This window comes from Squalius cephalus, assembly GCF_949319135.1.
Source record: "Squalius cephalus genome assembly, chromosome: 19".
Lineage (NCBI taxonomy): Eukaryota > Metazoa > Chordata > Actinopteri > Cypriniformes > Leuciscidae > Squalius > Squalius cephalus.
This window is the reverse complement of record NC_137140.1, coordinates 20,287,015-20,312,225: the sequence shown is the minus strand read 5'-3', so window position 1 is coordinate 20,312,225 and position 25,211 is coordinate 20,287,015. Positions and strand designations below refer to the sequence as shown.

The following is a 25,211-nucleotide window of genomic DNA, read 5'->3' as shown; positions in this document are numbered from 1 at the left end:
ACTAAAGTTTCTAGCCAACAAGAACAGCAAGCATTTACTTTCTGGTTTGTCTTCTAACTTTGGAGCAGACATCATCTGAGTACTATAATAATTTAATGAAGTCTCCAATGAAAGGAAATCAAACACTAAGAATACCTGCTTATTATTGGTTCTGTGCACTCTGCTTCCAACAACGCAGACAAATAAATGATGCGGAAAATTAGAGCACCAAAAAAATCACAGTGATTTACAATTACATGAGGTGACCCGAATAAAGCTGCCGGTGTACAAATGTAATTATAACCAAATGGAAAAGATAGTAGAGAAAATTGTGTAATTCACAATAGACTTTTTTTACTTGCTAATATTTCCTGCAGTTTCTCCCCAGAGCTGTTAGACCTCAATGAGCATTGCATAATGCTTTTGTGCTGATTGGCTGACATTCTGCCACATTAATCAGGTATCCTAACAAATTATTATCAAGATACACAAGATACTTATTTAGACAAGCAATGTGTATTAATGCAGTTAAAACTGAAAAGGGGGCAACATTTCTGTTGAAGGAGAAAGGACAAGATCTGGAGTGACTCAAATCAAAGTTAAGGAGGCAGTACTTCAGACCACCACTTTGCAGCTACCTCATTTAATCCTTATACTTTAAGCCCTGGTAAAAATAGAGCATGGAATACAAACCATCTAGTACTGTTGGAGAGATTAGTGGAGGATTATTTATCCATTTAGTCAGATAAGTACATATTCTGTAGAAGGAAGGATTTGTGGAAATAAGAGCCCTGGCCATCATGTCCCTTTAGTTAGTGGTTCTTATTCTACACACATGATGAACTAGAAGATTGCATGTTCAAATATGTTAAGGTGTGCTCACATTAGGCAAAAAGCTCCATTGTCTATTATCAATAGTGTAGGAAGCACAAATCTGCGTGAGGAAATCTTTCACCTACATGCGAAATCTCCAGTTGTGTGGATTCCTATTGAAATGACTGGAATTTGCCTGTGAAAATTAGTCGAACAATGGTAAATGTGACTGCGTCTGCACCTTTAGATCACTCATTATCATACATGTCAGGTTGTGTTGCATGACACATACTTGTGAAGGCCCAACATTTGCTAAAAAATCTTTGGTCAGTAACATGATTACCCCACCATTGCACAGTGTGTGTTTGGGTACTGAAGTTGCTGGGGGCATGAGTTGTTTGTTTCTTGTCTTTTTCTCAGGGTCAGCACCATAAATCCCTCTGTTGCCAAAAACTGCATTGACTGCAAATAGGAATAATGGGTTGAGAATGCAAACATGAATTATTGCCAAAACTGGACAGATCTTGTCAGCAATCGTTCTTGTCATGTCATGGTCATATCTGAAATGGATAAAAGACTGAGTACACCTAAACTTTGGTAGGGTTGTATTTATATGGAAAAGTTGCACTGTATTGTTGATTAATGCTACAGATAAACCTTTGTGTTTTTACTTCTTTGTTTCTTTTTTCATTATGTGTATGTGACTGACATGTACATGTACACTGATTTTTTTTTTTTTTATAATAATAACTTGTTACAGCCAAATGTATTAGTTCATATCAAATATTTATTTATAATGTGAAGGCAAAGCCAGTTTTTTTTTCACTGCCCAAGGACGAGCGAGCATGTGAAGAATCAGTGGTAAAAGTTCATCTTTACCACGATATCACAGCAGTATAATTCTAAACGTTTGCTGTGTTCCCTTTATTTTACTGAAGACTGCTTCTAAAATCTCAGAGTTCAATACAGGATTCACAAACCGCTTGCACTTGAAATATGGTGTTCAAAATACTTCGTTTTGAGTTTTATATTGTGTAACTTAGGTCTCCTGCTAACTGGCTAACTCACGTTATCACTGTCTTACTGAAATACTTCTGCTAATCAGTTGTGGGCCACTATTTCCTAAAAAAAATGTGTCTATTAATGCAGATTGTCTGTCGTTCTCACTACTTTGAGGAAATATTTGTTTTACCAACGTTTATGTTACATCAGATCATTCATGCTAGAGTTCAGCTTATGTATACATGCACTGTTATTGATACAGTTTCCACGTGTTCACCGCAATATATTAGAAAAAGACTCGGTAAATAAATTAGTACAAGTAAAATAATGGGTTTGTTGATGGACATGCACTTGTTAATGCTGATGGTGAGGAATTACAGTTGCAACATCTCATATAATGTACCTTAAACTGAGTAGTGTGTCACTGAGAAACATTGAGTCCTGCTCGAGTCGTCCTTGCGATGGAGGTTCGGGTTGAATGAATTCTTCCAATGTTTCATCATCGGACTCACGCTCGCACTGATATGGTAAAATCGACGTCATTGTTCGTTACTGTGTTTAGTTTATGGCAGGGTTTCTCAAACCATGCCATGCCTACCATGCTGTCCTGCACAGTTTAGCTCCAACCCTGATCAAACACACCTGAGCAAGCTAATCAATGTCTTCAGGATCACTAGAAACTCACAGCTAGGTGTGTTTGATCAGGGTTGGAGCTAAACTGTGCAGGACAGTGGCCCTCCAGGACCGAGTTTGAGAAACCCTGGTTTACGGTGTAGGAAGCCTCAGGACAAGCAGAGCTGACGTTGTTATGGCAATGGGAGGTTTTGTTTTCGATGCGCTGTACACGGTAGGTCAATCACAACAGACTGAGCTGTCTGGCCAATCAGAGCAGAGTATATCGCGGAAAGGAGGGATTTAGAGAGTTGATTCATTCGACGAGTCGTTTGAGAGTCATTGAAAATGTGATGATGTGCAAATGTATATTATGAGGAAATTAAACAGTTTTTTTCTACCTTTGATGCATGCAAACATGTTGTAGGAGACTCCACAACAACATTAGGAAACTTTAAAATAGCATAATAGGGGCCCTTTAATATTAATTCATATTTTTAAAAAATCCCAAACAAAATAATTCATGCAAAGCAAGGCACTTTCATTTGTTAACATTAGTTAACTACATTAGTTAGCATGAACTAATAATTATATGCACATATATAGCATTTATTAATCTTTATTAATGTTCATTTCAACATTTACTAATAACCTACTTTATTAAAAATCTTGTTAACATTAGTTAATGCACTGTGAACTAACATGAACAAACAATGAACAGCTGTATTTTTATTAACCAACGTTAACAACAAATGTATTGCCCATGGTTAGTTCATGTTAGTTAATACATTAACTAATGTTAACTAATGAATCTTATTGTAAAGTGTTACCGAAATGTTACTGTAAAGCCCATACCTAATACATATACATTTATTTTGACATAAGCCCCCCCAAAAAATGTTGGGGCTTTTTAGTTTTACAAAATTTCACCAGATGAAACATAAGCTAAATTAACTATGAAAGTAGAATGCTCAGTTAAAGGGATAGTTCACCCAAAAATGAAAATGCTGTCATCATTTACTCACCCTCAAGTTGTTTCAAACCTGTAAGAATTTCTTTTTTCTGCTGAACACAAAAGAAGATATTTTGAAAAATGTCTGTAACCAAACAGTTGATGGACCCCATTGACTTCCATAGTATTTTTTTTTTTCCTACTATGGAAGTAACTGTTTGGTTACAGAAATTTTTCAAAATATCTTCTTTTGTGTTCAGCAGAAAAAAGAAATTCTTACAGGTTTGAAACAACTTGAGGGTGAGTAAATGATGACAGAATTTTCATTTTTGGGTGAACTATCCCTTTAAGATTAAAAAAAAAAAAAATAAACATTTGGTAAATGTTTAATTTAGTTTACTTTCTATAAATAAAGACAACCTCAAAATAACTTATTGCTTATTGTGATGTCTTTTTAAAAATATAGGCTACATCACATCAGTATTCTGATGGTGTCTGGTGTTCATTTTTCTGTTGGGAGTATTATTTGCTTTTAGACAAATTGAACTAAAATGGGTTTAAACCAGACAACATGGTTTTCGATTAGACCAATATAACAATGACTTATATAAATGTGGTTGTTTCATTTTTTTCAGTGTACACTTATGAGCAATGAACACCCTTTTCCACACTCTTGCTTTTCATTTTATTGTCAGTGTGGTGCACTATACTTTAGGCCTATTTAATAGGACTGAGAACCCTCCAGGCTCATTTGTACAAAGCTGAAATTGAACTGCCTTGCATGCCTTCACTACAAGTTTTCAAAAGACTGTCAATTAATAGTGATATAAAAACAACAGCCAAAAGTGCCACTACACTGTGCATGTATTAGACACTGGCACTGTTGCATAAAACATTTAATGGAACTGTGTAAAAGAGTATGAAGTAACTGACATTACTGCAGTGCAGTGATTCCCTGCATGAGGATGATGCTGAAGCTGAGCAGAGATTTAATGCATAATTCTTCTCTGCACAGATGGTCTAATGGGTCCCAAATCTAACTTCCACCATGGATATATGTTCTACAGATGGAGATAATGGCCATGTACAGGATATACGTTAAAACGTTGTGGCTTAACTGGAGCTGTTAAATTAGTGCTCAGAGGATAAATTGCTTTATATGCACTTAACGAATCAGATATTTTCTGATGCTCTAATGTGCTTTTCAGTGATTGCATGATGAATTTTAATATGCAATTAGAATTACTGTAACCCATTAGAGCTCCATTGAAAATAGTGTTACCATGAGACTAAATTTACATTACAAAAGAACATTAAACATTAACTGAATAACTGGATCTTTTATATTATTAATGCATTTATAAACGGGGACGCACAGAATCATACTCTTATGGGGAAGGGAATACAAACAAAACAGAAGGGGAAAATGTAGAATAAAAAAAAGAGAAATTAAAAAGAGAAACTTTTTTTTAAATTGTAATAAATAAATTCAAATTTAATTAAATAAAATTTACTTTGATTAAAATTCATTAAAATATGAATTGAAATATATAGGCCTATATAATCTTTTTAAAATATTAAAATGTAAAATATTATTATTAAAATGTTTTTAAATTATTTTAAACTATTTAAATGTAAAAAGTTATTATTTTCATTATAATTATTTAATAATAATTATAATATTATAATTATTATTTTTTTACTTATTATTTAAAAAATAATATCTGTAAATGTAAAATCTATTGATGTAATAAACCTACTCTGAGAAATATTCACTGCAGGAGTAAAAAATGTGACAACAAGGACCATCCCCCCTATTTATGTACAATCTATCCTAAGACTTTTTAAAGATACAGATGTATTGTTGGTGGAAATATAAGAAATGATGCACAGAAAGATGTGTTGTCTTTTTAAAGTTTAAATAACTTTATCTTGGTGGGGGAAAAAAAACAATTTAATAATAATTAATTATTAATTAATAATTGCGTAAAATCAAGCAAGATTTGTTAAGGAGTTATATGTTTTGAGTACCATTTGGATTCCATCGCAACAGATTAAACATCACTGAATGCGCGAGCACTGAATTAGTCTCCGCCCACCTCTATAAAACACTAACTGCAGATGATCATGGATTAGTGAAAGCACGCGCGCGAGGTATCAACTGCACACTCGTGGACTGTCGTCAAAGAAAGTAAGACAAATATTTCCACTGTGTTTTATTGTCGTGTTTATTTGACAAAAGTTTAATCTTACAAATGAAATAATGACAATGCTGAGATCACGGCATGCTGCTGCACACGCGCAGATCGGTTGCTACTTGTACATTCCCAATTATAATTCTCCTGTATAATAGTTTAATAAAAGTGTCAGTTGAAATGGAAATTCGAATGAACTTATGGTTTTATATGACTTCAGCCTTTTATTTTAGAATAGATTTGGCTAAATAAAGTTTGTTAACATGAAAAGGTGATTAGATAACATGCTGAGGTCAGGAATCAGGATGCTTGAGGACAGCGATCAGATCAGATCACTATCACGATTTAAGCAGCCAGTTACAGTTACAGTAAGCCGTCAAGACAGAAGGATCTTCCCCTGTCACTTGAAATGTAACTTAGTGATGGGGTCAGGGGTTTCATCAACGAAACCCCCATCCACACCTCCAGCCCAGTGTGATAAATGTGGGACGACGTAAGTTTCAATGCAGTTCTGTCAGCAGCTTTTTTCCGTGTATGTTTTACCGGTATTTATTTTTTAATTTTAGCCCAATGTCTGGAAACGAGGAGCGCACTTTCATTGCCATCAAGCCTGATGGAGTGCAGAGGGGACTTGTCGGAGAGATCATCAAGCGCTTCGAACGGAAAGGGTTCAAGTTAGTTGCTATGAAGTTAATCCAGGTAAATTAAATTAACCTTTTTAATCTCAATAGTTTGTATTGGACTTGCATTTTAATAGCCAAACAGTGCTAAAGAGGGCGTCGAGATTAAAGGGATTGTTCGTAATGTTGGTAACCAGACAATTGACGGCACCCATTGATTATGACTTCTACACGGTTTCAACAGAAGACTCATACAGGTTTGGAACTTGAGGATGAGTAAATGATTACATAATTTCCATTTTTGGGTTATCCCTTTAATGGCGGTTACATGTAGGCTATAACATTAGTTTTATTTGTGGATGTATTGTGCAATGCGAATGTAACAAAAATGCAAGATTTGTTTTTTTATTTCTACATTATTTAAAATATATATTTATTATATATATTATCAAAAATATTATCACTACGCAGCTCTCATAGCAACATTCTGTTATTTCAGCATCTTCTAGCAGAAGGATGCTACTTGACAGAATTTGTGTATATCTAAGTAAAAATGAAGAAAAAATGCCAATGAAAATAAATTATACACACACATGATTTTAAAATATATTATATTTTCTAATGAATGTTTATAATATAAACTATATACAGTACATGGTTAGAAATATTTCTAACTTGACAAAAATAAGTTATATTACGTAAATATATATATATAATATATTCTAGTTAATGGTTTCAAAAAATATTAGAATTTTTATGTAATTGTATTAGAACTGCAATTTAATTTGATTCTCCGATTGTTACGTTTTTACTATATTACTTACGTTATATATTTTCGATTTTTCCCTAGTCTATAATTTTAGAAAACTCTATTTTTAGTGTGAGGGAACTTGAACTCTCTCAGACACGCACTTGTTTTAGGGGTTAAACCAATTACTAGTTCCTTGTGGTCTGCAAATATATATATATCCTCATGTGACTTTCTCGTTACAGTAAACATGACCACAAAGTTAAGATTTTGTCATAAAAAAAACCCCCACAAAACTTTCTCCGCTGCTGTGTTTTTTGCTTGTCTTTAATGCAGGCCGATGAGGATCTTCTAAGACAGCACTACGGTGACCTAAAGGACCGGCCGTTCTTCCCTGGGCTTGTCAGTTATATGTCCTCTGGCCCTGTGGTTGCCATGGTAAACCCATTTATATTTATTTTATTTTCCAGTGCGGCTCTAAGGCACTTTGAATTTAATAATGTCTATCCCTTATTGCTAATAAATATTGTTCATACATTTCATGAAGTTGACTGTACTAATGTTATTTCCGTGATATATTTTTAGGTGTGGGAGGGTTTTAACGTTATTAAAACCGGTAGAGTAATGCTCGGCGAGACTAATCCTATTGACTCCAAGCCTGGGACTATCCGAGGTGACTTTTGCGTTCAGGTTACTCGGTAAGATCTCATACTGTATTCTAAAATGACTTTTTGATGACTTTGTTTTAAAGTGCTGTTTTAAAGGTTCCTAATTTTGTTCTCCTATAATAGGTTTACATGCATCCAAGGTCAAAAAACACTTGAATTTTCTCATAATATACATTGTATATCACTTCATTTTGAAGAGTCTGAAAATCTGAGAAAATGTGCCTGGACACATTTGTGAGAAAATCGAGCCGATTCTCAAGCCGAGATCTCACAAAAAGCCAATATTCTCATCATAACAGACAGATATGTATTTGTATGCACTAGATTTGGTACTTGTTCAAAGGTTACATGCAATTTGTAGGATGGTTTGTATTTATTTATTTATATTTGTAAAACAATATATATTTGTTACTCCACTGCATTTTCGCTCAGATTGACCTTTGCACTTAGACTTGATTTGATTTCGCCCTGCAGCTCAGGCTGGAAACCTGTACATTTTTCTATCCTGTTTCCGTTACAAATCTGCAGGGACCAATCACAAACTGGCTTATACACCTGGCGCGCTATTGGCGTGTTTAACACGATGATGATAGAGAAGCGACGGCAAGCAGTCTCTCGCTTGACCGTCAATCCAATTCCTTTTAACCTCTCGACGATGCTCAATGGCTTCTTTAGTTTAGCAAACAAATCGCTCGAGTGGATGTAAATACCACTCACTTTCATGGTTTTTTTTTTGCGCAATCTGCAAAAATTGCTCGATGCCATTGCTGCTTCTGCAAACCGCTGATCAATGCTCCAAACCAACACGTTTGTTGACACGTTTCCTGCCTGGAGTTTTCGCGTCGCTCTGCAAAGTACGTCACCCGGATCGTTGGTCTGATTGGTTGATGGACTATCCAATTGCATACAGTCATTTGAACTATGCCCGTTGATCACGCCTCTTGTGCAGCAGAAAACACAGAGAAGACTCCCCAGACTAATGTTCAATCTTAAAAGATTGAGCTTGGTCTGGTGATAGCCAGACTACTTTGTACTTGCACATTGCTTTCTGTTTGTTTGCGAGGCGAGTTTTCCTTTGCAAAGCAGATCGAGTTTGTTTGCAAAATGCTGAATTTGTTTGTTTAATTATGGCACAAAATTAACTCCATACTGTTGCTTCGATTCAAGAGCGTCATTGCGTCGTTAATTCACGTCGCTTAATCGCGCTCCGTGTGAAAGGCCCTTCAGAGTGAACTTTGATTTGAACATCAAATAATCCTGAAAAAAATGCATCACGGTTTACATAAAAATATTAGGCAGGACAACGGTTTTCAACAGTGATAATATAAGAAATGTTTCTGAAAGATCATGTGACACTGAAGACTGTAATGATGTATGTAATGAGTAATCATGCTGAAAATTCAGCTTTGTTATCACAGGAATAAAATTTTAATAATTTAAATGGTAATAATACTTCACAATATTGCCGTTTTTACTGTATTTTCGGTCAAATAAACGCAGCCTTGGTGCGCATAAGAGACTTCAAAAACATTACAAACATTTTACCGACCACTAAATAGAATGCATCTGTCACTTTCATTTATTTACCTGCACTAGTTTTTGCTAACATTAAATTGCTTTGGCTTCAGGAACATTATTCACGGCAGTGATTCTTTGGACAGTGCCAACACTGAGATCAACCTGTGGTTCAAACCAGATGAGATCTGTGACTACACCAAATATCAGGACAGCTGGCTCAATGGCTGAACACATTCTTTTTCTGCACATTTCTCCCTCTCTGGAGTTTCTGCTTTGATATAGTTCTTTTTCATTCCCCCCCTGCTTGTCTTTTCAATAAAACAAGAAATCCTGTGAGTTCAAGGGACACTTTCAATGAGCTGGTACTATATTATAAAACAAAAGCTCGAGCCATGCAGACACAAGTCATGTAATTCAAGGATTTATTGAACATAATACTTCAAGTAGTTCAAATGGATGAATTAGAAGCCTATGTATACTTACTGTATGGTACTCGTGGCCCCATTCAGGCAAAGCAACGAACCATGTGTCTGGTTTTTGACAGAGCAATGCCACATGAAGCACTGCAGAAAGGAATGAATTTGGGGAAATAAAGTACACAGTGCTCATTTAAATGATACTGTAGCACCAGCAGTGCTTGTTTTCATAAAGTCCATTAAAATATCATTATGCCACATAATACAAAATATAGAATTCCAGATTGCTACTTAGAAAAAAAAAAAGCATGCAAGAACAGGATGGTCTGGTCTTCTCGCAGATTTTTGAACTATGTAGTTTACATCAGACAGTTAGAGAAAGTCTCTTTCAGTCAAGTACTGGTTGTTTTACCAGTGTACAGTACATGCAGAAATAAATTGATACAATAAAATATACATAGTACATACACTACATAAATGTTGTAAAAGTGCACAAGATTCACAGAAGTGAATAGCCGTTTGAGACTTTAAAACTCCATTTGAACACTTCTCGTCCTCTAGTTTGGTGATATTTTTGTGTTTTAACCACATGGGCCCCTGCTTATTAAAATGCAAGTTCCCTTTTGGTCAGCCGAGCCCAAAAATGTAGTGCTTTGCAGTTTCTAGTTTTGCCAGAATGACAGCATTCACAAAGAGGGACTGTCCCTTTTTAACCTGACAAAGCAAATAAATTATCGTTCTGGTACAAAAATATATAATAGATGTAATCCATACAATGCTTTCTCTTTCCCAAAACACAACAGTTGTCAAAATATACTATGGCTCTATTATTTTGTTAAGAAGTGTAATTTTCTTAACATTTTAAGATCTAGTTAAGCAAAGGTTTAAACAGACATTGCACAGTGCAACTACAAATATACTGTACAACACTGAATCTGTTGGCAGGACATAAAGTTTCATTATAGTAAAACATACTTGGTCCATGAGGTTTGGGTCATTACACAATGATGTCCGCTGAGCAGTTTTCTTATGTTTTGATCAGTTGTATTATTGCTTACTTTTGAACCGAATAAAGGATCCTCCAGTCTACAGAAAACACAACTGAAGAGTGATAAGTCTCAGAGCACTTGAAACAGAGATCTGGATGTATCTCACTTAGATTTTACACCGTATATCCATTTGCTAGAGGCCAACTGTAAGTCTTGATCTGAGCACAACAGGAAATTAAAAGTGTCTCTGTGGGAAGAGCTTTAGTACAGTAGATCTGAACAGTAAGTGCTTACATTCTGCAATCTTCACTGCAGATATCCTGTCCGAGCAAACCGAAGATGCAGAAAGCAACATTTTGGGATAAGATTAGAGATGTGAAAGTGGATCTTTTGTGGAAATTTGAGGCAGGATCCACCGCAGTTCATTGCAACTAGTATCTTAAATTAGCAAATTTAATTCAACTGTTAAAACCAATACTTGTAAGCAGGACCACCAAGGTGTGTTGTAAACAAAGTGTGAGAAGTTAGACATTGCATGTCTAAATCATCCAGAAGCTCGCATGTGAAGGCCCCATGCAAAGGTTATAGGAATTACAGTAGGTCAATCCAACATGGCTTCCAGCTGGTCAGCAAGATCATCGAACATGTTCCCTATATCATCAAGAATGTTCCCAGCTGACTTCACTGTGTTAATGCCCCTGAGAGAAAGAAGAGCAAAAACAAGGTTGAGAAGGTTTAATATGGAGGTATTGTGAGTGTATGTCTTAAAGTCCCCCTGTAGTCAATCATTTTATCCCTTAAAACTAATTTTTGTTCACCAAAATTACATATTTAAAGTTTTTTCCTGTTCATTTTTGTATCTGTGCCTTAAATAGCTTGAATTTAAGTCTACATCATTTAGTATTTGTGGAACCATTAATATGCAAATGAGCCCCGTCTCCACTCACTCATACAGACTCGTCTACAAGTCGATGTATCAGAATGGTAATGAGTTTTATGTATCGCTCTCTAGAATGCCAGACACATAGCACTAATTAATATGATTAGCCTTTTGCTTGACTACGTTATCAAACAGCTAATAATGTGTTGCTAATGTTACACAAACTATGTTCGCGTTCACATCTCAGAATCAGACTAGATGCCTTCTAACAATCAGCATCCTTAGAAATGCTTTGAACATCAGTGGAGAAAGGCATATAGTTAATCATAACATTGTAATATACATCACATACATAATTCACCCACTATATTGCTAAATGTACCAGATTTTTCATATCAACAGAAAAACATACAGGGATAACCTGGGAATCCCCTGCTTTGCAGCATAGTAATGATATGCTAACGCTCGTTCCCCTCATGACGTGATTGGTTACAAGGTAGTTTGTGATGATTTTCTCACTTTTAAAATACTCAGCAATGGTGTTGAATTTGCACATGGTTTGTCTTAAAGCATATTAAAAACACCACATAGACATATAAACAACATTCAAAACTTGATTTTTACCACAGGGGGTCTTTGATTAAGGTGTGTTTACACTGACAAGCAACCTGCCGTCCTTTTACATTTCGATGAGATTTTGCAATTTTAGGCGCTTGAGCAACTGTCGGCGATGCGATGTTGGCGTACAGTTTCCTACAATGAGATGCTCTTGTCCTGAACTTTCAATGTGATAGATGAACTGGAGGTAATATTCGCCATTAATATAGCCAAAATAACTTTTTATTTCATTTATCATTAATAATATAAGTCTAGTATATAGTATAGTGTATACAGCACAGTATACAGTAGTTAGTATATTAGTACTCCAATCTGAACATAGTCAGGAGTGGGGTTACTTTATATAAAACACACTGACTGGGGGGTTTATCCTTGATTAGCATATGCTATGCTATGAGCTAAATCTGTTCAAAATGCAAAATAAGGTTCAACGCAGACAGATTGACCAGCAACACTGCTGACAGTGGATTTGTTGCGATGAAATAGGAGGGGAATCAAATGAAAGTCTAAATTGTTGAGACACCATCTGTCTCTGTCCATGAGATAAGGACATCAACAATCTGTCTTCATCGCAGCCAAACAGATCAAAGAGTCAAAGGAAAAAGAGGCACTAGTTTTAGGGAGATCACTTATTGCTAGATTTCCCAGCAGGCTTGTTGTGACAAGTGGTCATTCGGTCATTATGGTACCATCTGCAAGGCTGTCTCATTGAAATACACAATTTTCTCTACTGTGTGAAAAAGGGGATTCAAGCTGTTTAATACTACTTTGACAGAGGACAGATACAAAGAGAGAAAAATAAGTGGTTTGTGTTACCTTTCTGCTGGATCTTCCTGAGCCAACTTTCTCTCCACAACTTTAAGTGCTGCCTCTAGAGACGTGCTGGTTTGTTCAAGTCGTTTGTGGACCAACACGTCCTGGCCTTCGGTCACAGCCTGTGGCTTTCCTGCCAGCGCAGCCTGACCTTGAGGGGCTTTGCTTGGGGGACAGTGAGCTAGAGGACTGCAGGGAGGTGAAATGGCAAAGGCCACGCTCTGGGCGACATTGATTGTCACTCCTGAAGAAATTTTTAGCCAAAGGAGGAGATAATAATTTAGTAAGAGCATAAACCTTGGATCGCAAGTATCCTTATAATTATGGGCAAATGCTTGTGAGAATTCCCAGGGAATCCTAGTTTAGTATTAGTAGACTGTTAGGGTTACTTATAGACAGTAGAATGTCTGTTCAAAATAAAGTGTTAGCAGATATTAAGGCAGTCTACTAATACTCTTATAATGACTGGTAGCTGACATGTACAGTAGTTGCAAAGTTACTTACACTTAGTAGAATGTCTAAAGTGGACTATCGAAATAGTGTTACCAAATGATAAACTGAAAATATAAAAATAATAGCTAATTCAAAATATTAATAAATACTATGACAGAATATAAAAATACAAAAATAACACTAGAGCCAATCAATCCTAATGGATAAAACAATGGAGTTCTGCACAATACATTTTTAGTAAAACGTAAAGAAAAGTCAAATGGGCTTACACAATCTTTTCTAACAATAAATCATGTCTTTACCATCACTTTTAATCAATTTAATGTGTCCTTGATGAATAAAAGCATTTATTACTTTCACACAAAAAACAACCCTTTTACAGACCACGCATTTTTTTACAGTAGTGTATGTTTGTAAGTAGCTATGAATGTGTTTAAAATAAAAAATTAAACAATAGCCTAAACAGTTTGCATTACCTGAGGTTGCTGCAGTAGAATGGCGTGTGGGCTTAGAAGGGGTGGGAGGTTTATGTGGAGATCCTGGTTTTGGAGAGAGACCAGATTTAAAAGGATTTTTTGTCAATCCACCATTCTGCATGCGTTGCGAGACCATCTTGGCCCCTGTGGCCCTCTCATTTCCTATTTGCGTGCTGGTGCCCTGACCTATCATCTGCAGTTCCTTTGGCTTGTGTCTCCTTTTGACCGTGTCCGATTCCTTTAAGTTAAACTCATGCACCTCTAGGGACGATTTGATAAATTGTGCCGGCTTCAGAATTTCAACACCGGCCTCACTCTCTATCTTAGCCGGTGCTATTTTGGTCCTTTGTTTGATGGTAACTTTGCCCTCTTCGGCGAAAGGTATGCTCTCCTGTGAGGATGTTGCAACTGGACATTGCTGGTTCCTCAGAGGGCCGATGTTTTCATCTGCAGGATTTTCTTCGCCATGCTTTGTTTCATACGTCGAAGATTCACTAGCGGTTCTCCTACGGTTGCCCATATTTTTTGGTGGGGTGGCTGGCGTCATGGCTTTAAAAACGGGGCTGTTGCATGTCTTATTGGGGCTTCCTTTATTGTTCTCCAGCCTGGCTGCAATGCTGCGGACACTTCCTGCACTCTCCGTTTCAACCCCGCTTGTAGTTACCCCACTCGGGGCAGAGCTTAGTCGCTTTGGAGGGGGAGGAGGAGGACCTTTCCTCTTGGCACGTATGGCGAAGGAATGACTGCGGCCTACTTGACGCTCACTGACGTAAGACGGTTGGCTGCGGCCGGGTTTGCGAGTAAGCGTGGCATAAGATGCCACATTGGCAGAAGTTGTCATAGGGGCTGAGATGTCGTCTTCATCATTCTCTCCATCCGACATAGCATAGCGTGAAAGACTTTGAGTTCGCTTTTTGGACCGGGGTGTGTCACCGTTTGGCTGCTGGGGTCTGATTGGACCTGGGTTTCCCATGTTGGGATTGCATTTTTGATGCGACAGATAGCTGAAGCCCCTCTGAAGAGGTGATCCATGATGGGGCTGAGAGGGAGAAACCACCGGTCTGGGTTTGGTGAGGATGGGTGGGTATGCAAAGCGTGCTATTTTACTAGTGATTATGGGTGGCGTCCTTGCTGGACTGCCAGATAAGGGGTGATTAGGTTGTAGCGGCAACACCGGCGCCATTTTGATAGGTGATTTTTGGCTTCTATCCTGAGATTCCATGATGGCATATTGTTCCTTGCTGGGACTGCTGTCCACACTGCCCAGACTCTCTTGTGAGCGGCTGTGGGGGGTTACCGACGCCATTGGACGTTCTTGCGACCGTCCTGACCCTCCTGACCGTGTACCAATGCTTTCTTGACTAAGACGCATGGCTGTTCCACTCACGTTGCTGAGACCATCTTGGCCTCCACTGTATCCGCTCCGAGCCATGGCGTTTTGAAGCTCAACGCTCAGCTCGCTGTCCTGGAAGGTGAGCATCTTTGGTGACAGAGGAGACGAGGGGCAGTCAGAGCTGTCGTGGTGCTCGATGGCCACCAGCTCGAGGGTAGGGGGAACTCTCCGGCGCTGTAGCATCGCCTGGCCCTCGGCCTGGTTCTTACGAGCCTTCTGTACATCACTGAGCTTCTTAACAGCAAGCATTAGCTTCTTCTGATGGCCTGTAGATAAACATTATGTTAATTCACAGATATACTTTTAGGAAAAATAATCTGATGTACATGGGCATTAATGACATTTTGTCAACTGAGTCGTTTATCTGGTATATTCCTAATCTAAGTGCATCATTTAAATGCATGTGTGGAACAATCTATCTACACTACCGTTCAAATGTTTGGGGTCAAGAAAGAAATTAATACTTTTGATCAATTTAATGCAATTTTTGCTGAATAAAAGTGACAGTAAAGACATTTCAATTTCAAATAAATACTGTTCATTTGAACAGTTTTCAAATTTGATAATAATGGGAAAAAAATTCCTTGAGCACCAAATCAGCATATTAGAATGATTTCTGAAGAATCATGAAGACTGGAGGAAAAACACTGCAGGAATAAATTACATTTTAAAATATATTAAAATAGAAAACTGTAATTGTAATAATATTTCCGTTTTACTGTATTTTTGATCACATCTGCAACCTCTGTAAACAAAACGGACTTCTTTCAAAAACATTAAAGGTCATTTAAAAAAAAAGAAACATTTTAACGGTAGTGCATCTATCAATCCACTTACCCAGCTTAATGATGCCAATTTCCTGTAGATCCTCCCATGTGATATCTTGCACTATGCTGATGGAGTCATATCCATTTTCTGCTAGATTTTTCTGGTACTGTGGCAGCCCAATAGCACTGAGCCATTTCGCAATATCAGACTGAAACAAACAGACAAGTATTTTCCTATTCATTTATTTGATTAATTGACAATGCTTCTGATGGTTTAAGGGATAGTTCACCCAAAAATGAAAATTCTGTGATTAATAACTCACCCTTATGTCGTTCCAAACCCATAAGACTTTCGTTCATCTTCAGAGCACAAATGACGATCTTTTTGACGAAATCTGAGAGCTTTCTGTGCTACGCAACTACCATTTTCAAGCCCCAGAAAGGTAGTAAAGACATCATAAGGTATTCCATTTGACTCCAGTGGTTTAACCTCAGTTGTATGAATTGACTTAAGTTCTTTGTTTGCACAAAAAAAAAAAAAATCACTTTATTTACTACAAAATATTAATCTCCAACGCACGTGTACGCACGTGTCTGCGCACGTGTCTGCTCTCACATCAACAACACGCATGTGTCGTGGTGCTCTCGTGAATGCGTGTTGGAGAATAATATTTTGTAAATAGTGGTAAATTATGTTTTTTTGTGCAAACATAACACTCAACTACTACACAAAAGGTAGTTGCGTAGCTGTCAATGAAGGGTCAAGAAAGCTCTCAGATTGAATTAAAAGATCTCCAACCATGTTCCAAAGATGAACGAAAGGGTGAGAACGACATGAGGGTGAGTAATTAATGACAGAATTTCCATTTTTCGGGTGAACTAAACCTTTAAGCCTATAAAAGTCAATGTCTGTGATATGAATTTAGCAATTATCTGTTTATTAACTACTGAAGTTCTCATTAGGTGTGTCACAACCTTGAACTTCTATAGCACATGTAGGTAAATGTTTAAAACTGTTTATATGAAAATACAGCATTGAATTACTGGAATGTAATCCGGCAACCACTCTGGGATATTCAAGTTGCTGATCTCCATGGAGATCTTCTTGCGGTGGCCAGGCTTTGTAACGCCAATAGCAGTGAGATCCTAAAACCATACAAAAAGATTGATTCACTCACAAAATGAATAGCTTTCATAAAAGCATCTCAGAAACCTTATTACGGTATGTTCAGCTTTGATATCTATTAGATGCAGAAGTGTTGTGCCAGAAATGCAGCAAGACGCAAACATAAGCCTGTGTACTTAAATGCTGATACACAAAAAGATGGCTCACCTCAGGGGTCATTCTGCTGATTGTGGGCACATCATAACCAGCTGTGAGGAAATTCGACGCGTATTGCTCAAGCTGAAACTCACAGAGCCACTGGTAAATTGCCTCAGCATCCTGATTCAAAGAAATGATTGAGCATTATTCATAAAGTAAAAGCAGAATAGTCCATCATGTTAAGGGCCACAGGTCATTTAGATGTGAAAATGCTAATAGGTGGTGTACTACTGAAAACAAAGAAAAATAAAGAGGATTCAGATGATTATTTATGGCTACTATTCTAAGAGAATACTAGTTTACTACTTAATAAATAGTGTGCATGTGCAGTGCATACCATGTACTGCCAAAAAAAAAAAAAGTAAGTAGAAAGTGAAAGAGTGGGCAACATTATCACATGACCTTACTATATTTTTCACAAGACCTCAGCAAGTGGCATCTAATTAGTAATAATGTATGTGTGTGAGAGTATATATACAGCAGCATACACACACAGACATATATGCATACATATATTATGTAAACAAAAACTTTTGTCAGATGCAATTAATCGTTTTGACAGCACTAGTTATTTTACATTGCTAATCCCATATGTACTGTAAATTGTATACAAATATTTGTAATATAATACTACTAATAATAATAACCTACTACTGCTTAATAGTAATTTATTATTATTATTATTATAACCGTATTATTATTACCATTCAGTTTTTTGCAAAAAGATTAGTCTGACAAAATGAGTCAAGAAAGAGTTGCAAAAAATTGGTACATCGATTACACTGGAAATGAAGGGTCAAATCAAGCACATTGCACTGCGAGTCTTTTTGTTGAATATAGACAATTTGTATCTGGCTCACAGTACACATACAACAGTATATATTATTTTTACAATGTAGTATATGATAGTATGCTGTTCTGCCTTGGCCTCACCCTGCCATCTAGAAGTTGCTGCGGATGGATGACATGTTGTTCTCCAGGTCTGGAGCTGCTCAGTGGAATCCTCTGTCCAAGAGCACCTAAAGCGCACACACACACACTTCTGTCAAAGACATAGACTCGGCTATTGCCTTAGGCTGTGGAGTATAGACTCCCAGAGCAGTCTTTCATACATGTTACTGTACCTTCATGTTTATAAATCAGTGTGCTGAAGGAGTACGTCTCAGCAGAAAAAAATGTTCTCCTGTGACCCGAGGCAGTTTTTTCATCTTCATTAACAATGGATCATACCAGAATAGCGCAATCACTGACATTTAGAGATGAGGATTTAAGACCTAAGGCTGTTTTGATGAGTGATTGTCAAAAGTATTCATGTGTTCATGTGAGAGACAGACTAGCACATACCTTCATCTATGATAACAAACAGTACACCCAAGGTTAGAAAGTTATGAAATATTAAAAATCCATAAAATGACAACCCATTAACTTGTAACAAAGCATGATGATAAGATTGAATTGATATGTACCTTTTTAAAATGTCCACAGTGGCAATAACATGCATGTTAATACGCCTCCATTTAACTCACCTCCATAAAATAAGCAGATTTTAGGAGCGTTTCTTGATCTCATGCTTATTTTTAGATCCTCTTCAAGTCAAAGCTACAACAAAAACACTATTGTGTCCGTGCCATTGATCTTCTCTCCCTCTCAAATTCTCCTCTTTTCCTTGGTATTTTAGACTTACACACAACTTTGCCTCTGTTGTGTCCTTCCCTCCAACTGAAATCTGACACTGCACAGTATCAGTCTAGAAGTAAAAATGAGCAGGTATGAACAGGTATTTTAAGCTGCCTTGCTCGTGTCTTTGTTGTGGTCTTGGGACTCGGGAGGAAACTTTTTTTTTACAGTTAAACCGCAATAGATATATGAAATAAATGGCTTTTTTTTTTAAAGAATAAAATAATTAATGAACACAGGGCTAAGGTGAAATTTGTATTACACCATTCTAAGAATTTGTCTTTTTCATGGGCAAGACATGCTCAAGCATATCACATGAGTTTCATGGACTATGGTAACACTTTACAATAAGGCTCATTTAGTTAACATTAGTTAACTACCTTAGTTAACATGAACTAAGAATGAACAATACTTCTTCAGCATTTATTAATCTTAGTTAATATTAACTTCGACATTTACTAATACGCTATTAAAATCAAAGATTGTGTTTGTTAACATTAGTTAATGCACTGTGAACTAACATGAACAAACAATGAACAGATGTATTTTTATTAACTAACATTAACAAAGAATAATAAATACTGTAACAAATGTATTGCTCATGGTTAGTTCATGTTAGTTCATACATGAACTAATGAACCTTAATGTAAAGTGTTACCAAAACTATTAATTAAACCATAAAAAATTTATATAATTTTTTTTTATCAAAATAAAACACTTACTAATAAAGATAAAAAAATGATTATATATATATGTGTGTGTGTGTGTGTGTGTGTGTGTGTGTGTGTGTGTGTGTGTATATATATATATATATATATATATATATATATTATATTATATTATATTATATTATATATACACACATATATATATACACATATACATATATATATATTTTTTTTTTTTTTTTTTCTGCATATCATGTGACCATTAATAGACATCAGAGAACCGTGAACTTGATTCTATCACTGGACTTAATTTTATTATTGACCTAAAGTATTAACCTTTTCAGGGGGTACTTCAAGTAAATATATAAGGTCATCGAGGTTCGGCTGACAAAAAAAGTTGTGGAATCCCTGCATAAATATGAAATGACGTGAATTTGTACATTTAATGGTGTTTGAAAGACAAAAGCCTTCCAAAGTAATGGAAGGTAATACATGGTTAAATGACTCACTGAGTGATAATTCAAATAATAATTAATGTGTTCGTCAGGAGTTGATGAGATATGCAATGTTGAGAAAGCACTTCTTAAAAGTGAAATGATGACTTCCAATGATAGGCTCATGACTAATGTGTGTAATTCCACAAACCCTGAAGACCTTCTGAACGCATCCAATAATTTTTTAGAAAGGAAAATGTAAAATATAAAAAAGAAGTAGGGAGAATCAATGACTGATGAATAATGTACTGCCATTGTGAGAATAACATGTAATCATGTAATCAATAAAAAAGTAACTGTACTCTGATTACAAGTATTTTAGAATTTAAGATAATCTAATTACAAGTACTTCGTTTTTGGAGTCTGATTATGTAATCCAGATTACATGTAATCAGTTACTACCCAGCACTGTATATATAGATCTCCCCATTTATTTCCCCAAGTTATCTATCTTATGATTTGTTTCAATTCTTCAGCTCTGCTTTTACTGCTTACTCTCTTGAAGACAGTGCTGACCTGAATGAGGGTCCGTGTGTTTTGCGGGGTCATGAGCGTGACTGCACTGTTCCACCAGTTCTCCAGCAGAGGGAGGCAGCTACATGTAGGAAAAACATAGCACTGTGTCACATTTAACTCAACAGCTGTCTGGCAGAAATAGCTCACAGAGACCACACTGCGTGTGAAAGACTTCACACAGAGTGTCTAATTACTACACATGAATATTAATTACAATTATCAACACATAAATGAATATCTCTTTAATTTCAAATGTAAGACTCTATTACAGACGTTTACAGACCCAATCATTGAGAATATTGAGGATAAATCACAGCATGAAATCAACATTAAGTACGCAATGGTAATTTAAATGCAATAAATGCTGCAATAGGAGTAACCCTATGCTCAGCTGCACATAAAATGCAGAGATTATTGTGTTATGTAATAAGTGGGAATACCACTGTGATAGAGATGAGAGCTATGTTCCCTTTAATTACTGTTCTTGCTTAGCAAAATCCTTTTCTATTAGCCGGACCCTTCAGGCACAAAGACTACTGTTCAAAAGTTTGGGGTCAGCAAGATTTTTTTCAAGGAAGTTAATACTTTTATTCAGCAAAGATGCATTAAATTGATCAAAAGTGACAGTAAAGACAATGTTAAAAGGTTTCTATTTTAATAAATGCTGTCTATAGAACTTTCCATTCATCAAATAATCCTGAAAAAAAAAAAATACTAAGGAGCACAACTATTTTCAACATTCATAAGAAATGTTTCTTGAGCACCAAATCAGCATATTTGAATAATTTCTGGAGGATCATATGACACCGAAGACTGCCATCACAGGAATAAATTACATTTTTAAATAAACAAATATTATAAATGGTATATTTATACATGTAATAATATTACACAATATTAATGTTTTTACTGTATTTATGATCAAATAAACACAGTATTGGTGAGCATAGAGACTTCTTTCTTCACCTAGTGTAAACTAAAACACCTAATGTACCAATGACCTAATTCAGAATCATTCATTTCTTTATTATTATTTGTTTATTCCATATATGTAGTATATTTCAAATTAGGCTAATAATAATATATTAGGCTAATAATATTAGGCTAATAATAACAACAGGATAATACAGTAGTTATTTAATATTGGTAAGAATTGTTATTTGCCTGACTTACTCAACTGTTTTGTCAAGATTACATGAAAATTAATATACTGAGAGCACATGACAAAAATGGCTTCTGTGGGCTTCTATATGTAACAGTAATTATTCATTCCCTTTGGTGCCTCTATGAACCATGAAATCTATGTACTGTGATAGGGTCCCTATCTCAAAAATTAATCAGTGCTGCATATTTCACCACACAAGTTTTCTCACAGCTTCAGTTCCCTAATGAAAATCCATGGCCATGCAGACAGAATTAGAAAATCTCCAGCTTAAAGCAGGGGTGGGCAACTCTGGCCCTCGAGATCCACTTTCCTGCAGAGTTTAGCTCAAACTCAACTCAAACACACCTGTGCAAGCAAATCAAGGTCTTCAAAACTACTAAGCTACGTCCGAAATCGCGTACTGTCTGAGTAGGTACTACAATTGAATTTGAATTTGTATATAGTATGAATATGGGTAAGTATGAATGAAATCCGAACGTACTACATCCACCAGGTTGTTACTAGTTGTTTCCAGCATCAGTAGAGTCACCTCACTTCCTTTCATAAATCCTCTCCGATGGCCTCACGGGATAGTAAAGGGTCCATCGAATACGCACTTCAGAATCTCGGTGGAAGTAGTAGGTCATCCGGGAACTTTTCGCCTACCATTTTTCGAACACTATGTATTTGGATATATTACTATGTTGCCATACCGTTTTTCACAAACTATATAGTAGGGAAGTATATTTTGGAAGCAACGCTACTGTAGAAAGCTACAGGAATATTAGTTTTATCAGGTTTGGAGATAAACTCTGCAGGAAAGTGGATCTTGAGGGCCAGAGTTGCCTAGCCCTGGCTTTAAAGGGAACACTGGACATGTGTGAGACTGAAGCCCACCTTGGTGGTGTCCTGGACAACAGAAGGTGACTGATGGGGTCCATTGTGAGGAAAGTTTCCCTCAGTGCTCTGTCCACTGCCAGCACTGCGACTGCTGCCCATACTGCCTGCACTCCCCACACTGTTCCTGTCTCCTGCTGAAAGAAAGAGCAACGGACAAACATAGGAGAAAGAAAAAGAACAGTTGGTGAAATACTGTCCCAAAAAAAAAAAAAAAATCCTTTTCTTCACATTGGCCAACAAATGGGGGAAAGACTTTTTGCACTGCGACCTCTGAACTCCAGCAAGGTCTCTCTAGACAAGGAGAATGTTAAGGAGTACAAGGGAAAGTTGAGGAGGACTTGTGCAAATTAAGGAGCGTGAATGGCAAGCTGATTGTAGGCTGACAAGCATAGGACAAATATAGCCTAGGGGAACAGGAACCCTGTGAAACAGCTGGGAAAAATTCAACTTGACACGAAAGTCAATGGTGTGCAGGCTTTAGGACCAGCGGATGGACGTGAGAAAGACAAAACAGGCTAGGGGAGATGCGCAACTCTTACCATTGAGAGAGGTCCTGAGGACCCAAATATCCTCTGGCTCTCTGGGACTAGCTGGCTTACACAGGGCACTGGGACTGTCGGGAAGCACACCTAGCAAACACAAATACTTTAACGGGCCAGAGGGGAAGTCTTAAGGCCGTCATCAAAGAACTAGCAGCGACGAAAGCAGACTGTGTTCTCTTCATGTCACGTTAAAAGTTTTTGCTTGGACACAGCGCAAAGACTACAGCCAATGGCTGACAAGCACACACTGTACGTTCTGCACCTGAGAGGGAGTAACGGTCTATTATCAGATGGTGGTATTAGTCTATATTCGTCACTCAAAAAGGGAAACAGACACTAGGACTGCGGATTATACAAACCGCAAGCAAAGTAGCACTTTCTTTCCATTTCAGTTACAGACGACCATGTCGTTATGAAAATATTTGCATATTGGAATTCTCAGGTAAGATTACATAAATTTAGAACAAGCTTCTGTGTCTTCTTATACTATCTTTTCTTCTCGTACAGTGGTTCTCTAAACTGAAAAATCAATCAGAGTGATCGTCTCACAGACTGCCTAACGCCGATTCAACATACTCAATCAGCCAAAAAGCCACCAATGGGATCCGACTAGTGCCGATGGGCCACGGTGCAGAGCACACCACAAAAAGTGAGCTGACAGCCAAACGTTGGTTTGGTGTGTTAAGGCATTTAGGGCTAAGTGCTGATCAAAATAAGCTTTAGACTAGGAATCAAAAGATTTTGGAAAATGTGATGGGCTAAAGTGCAGTTTGTGTTGTTCGCATGGTCAAGGATGGAGGACTTTTTTGCCCTCAAAGATGCTTGAATGGGCTCTTGAGGTTAGATTATAAGTTTGCAGGCCTGTATACTTGAATTCATCCCTAACAGTCTAATTCTCACGCTACCTGAGTGCTGATCCAGCCCGTTGTGGCGAGTCAGTACAGGACGGGTGGATGAGTATAAGGTGTAGGAGTCATCAGTGTGAGAGGTGTGATGAGAACTGTGTGAGGGCAGGGCTCGGGACAGAATGTGATGTCTCTGGTTGGGCAGTGAGGCCTGCCGGGAGAGAACGCCCCCTATGGACACAACATTGAAACACAAATAAGGCACCGTGGGCACAAATGAAACATCATCCTTGAGAAAGATGATTCCATTGGAGACGTGCTTTAAATTATATAAACTAAAGGTAGTTTAAGGAAGTTTGGGGTTAGTACATTTTTAAAAAAATGCAGCAAGGATGCATTAAATTGATCAAACACATTTTTAAATACATTTGTTGCAATTAATTTCTATTTCAAATAAATGCTGTTCTTTTGACTTTTCTATTCCTCAAAAATCTTATCTTAAAAAAAGTATCACATTTTCTACAAAAATATTAAGCAGCACTGTGTTCTTGAGCACCAAATCAGCATATTAGAATGATTTCTTAAGATGTTACATTATGATGTTACACTAAAGACTGGATTAATGATGCTGAAAATTCAGCTTTGCCATCACAAGTATAAATGGCATTTTAAAATATATTAGAATAGAAACCAGTTATTTTTAATTATTATTATTTTATTATATACAATATTAGTGTTTTACTGTATTTTTGATCAAATAAATGTAGCCTTGGTGAGACATCTTTCAAAAACATTAAAAAAATCTTACCAACCCCAAGCTTCTGAATTAGTGTGAATATTAATTTTATTATTCATTAAATAAATAATAAAAGTGAAAAAAGAAAATGACATCTTTAAAGGAATTGTTCACCCAGAAATGAAAATTCTGTCATCATTTACTCATCCTCATGTTGTTCAACCTGTTTTTCTCCAGACAATAAATATAAATGGGGTCTAAAACAACATTGGACTTTCATTGTATGAAAAAATGAACAAGAAAGTCATACAGGTTTGGAATGACAGAATTTTCATTTTTGTGTCAACTATCCTTTTAACATGAAAGACTGAGACGGACCTGGGGAGGTTTTAGCATCTTGAGGAGATAAAACGGATGGGAGAAAAACCCCAGCACAACGAGATAAGTGGTTGG

At 36.7% G+C, this 25,211-nt stretch overlaps 2 protein-coding genes across 10 annotated transcripts in view; one reads left to right on the top strand and one right to left on the bottom strand.

The window, feature by feature from the left end:
- The first annotated feature begins 5,457 nt into the window (after positions 1-5,457).
- nme2a (NME/NM23 nucleoside diphosphate kinase 2a) lies at positions 5,458-10,615 on the top strand. 2 transcript variants are annotated; one of them, XM_079850481.1, is made up of 5 exons: positions 5,458-5,549; positions 6,120-6,252; positions 7,258-7,359; positions 7,507-7,619; positions 9,218-10,615. In XM_079850481.1, exons 2-5 carry the CDS (start codon positions 6,124-6,126, stop codon positions 9,333-9,335), a joined length of 462 nt encoding a protein of 153 aa, XP_079706607.1. In that variant the 5' UTR covers positions 5,458-5,549; positions 6,120-6,123; the 3' UTR covers positions 9,336-10,615. The 2 variants fall into 2 exon arrangements, with proteins under 2 accessions (XP_079706607.1, XP_079706606.1); XM_079850480.1 differs by lacking the exon at positions 5,458-5,549 and adding an exon at positions 5,912-6,046.
- Positions 9,515-25,211, bottom strand: part of LOC307146460 (CASK interacting protein 2) — a 59,815-nt gene continuing 44,118 nt past the window's right edge. For 2 of the 8 annotated variants that reach the window (XM_079850454.1, XM_079850456.1), the window contains 11 exons: positions 24,083-24,253; positions 23,175-23,264; positions 22,633-22,769; positions 20,592-20,670; positions 18,170-18,255; positions 17,246-17,356; positions 16,957-17,058; positions 15,983-16,121; positions 13,753-15,411; positions 12,827-13,067; positions 9,515-11,210 (listed from right to left, as the gene is read on the bottom strand). In XM_079850454.1, the coding sequence (XP_079706580.1) occupies positions 11,114-11,210; positions 12,827-13,067; positions 13,753-15,411; positions 15,983-16,121; positions 16,957-17,058; positions 17,246-17,356; positions 18,170-18,255; positions 20,592-20,670; positions 22,633-22,769; positions 23,175-23,264; positions 24,083-24,253 (2,912 nt within the window). In that variant the 3' untranslated portion in view covers positions 9,515-11,113. The remainder of the gene's footprint in view (positions 11,211-12,826; positions 13,068-13,752; positions 15,412-15,982; positions 16,122-16,956; positions 17,059-17,245; positions 17,357-18,169; positions 18,256-20,591; positions 20,671-22,632; positions 22,770-23,174; positions 23,265-24,082; positions 24,254-25,211) is intronic. The other 6 variants (XM_079850460.1, XM_079850461.1, XM_079850455.1 and 3 more) reach the window with 5 other exon arrangements.

Coding starts and splice junctions, on each gene's coding strand:
- nme2a (XM_079850480.1), top strand. CDS start 5,976: ATGGGGTCAGGGGTTTCATCAACGAAACCCCCATCCACACCTCCAGCC. Junction 6,047..6,119: donor TGTGATAAATGTGGGACGAC/GTAAGTTTCAAT, acceptor TTTTAATTTTAG/CCCAATGTCTGGAAACGAGG. Junction 7,360..7,506: donor CTGGCCCTGTGGTTGCCATG/GTAAACCCATTT, acceptor ATATATTTTTAG/GTGTGGGAGGGTTTTAACGT.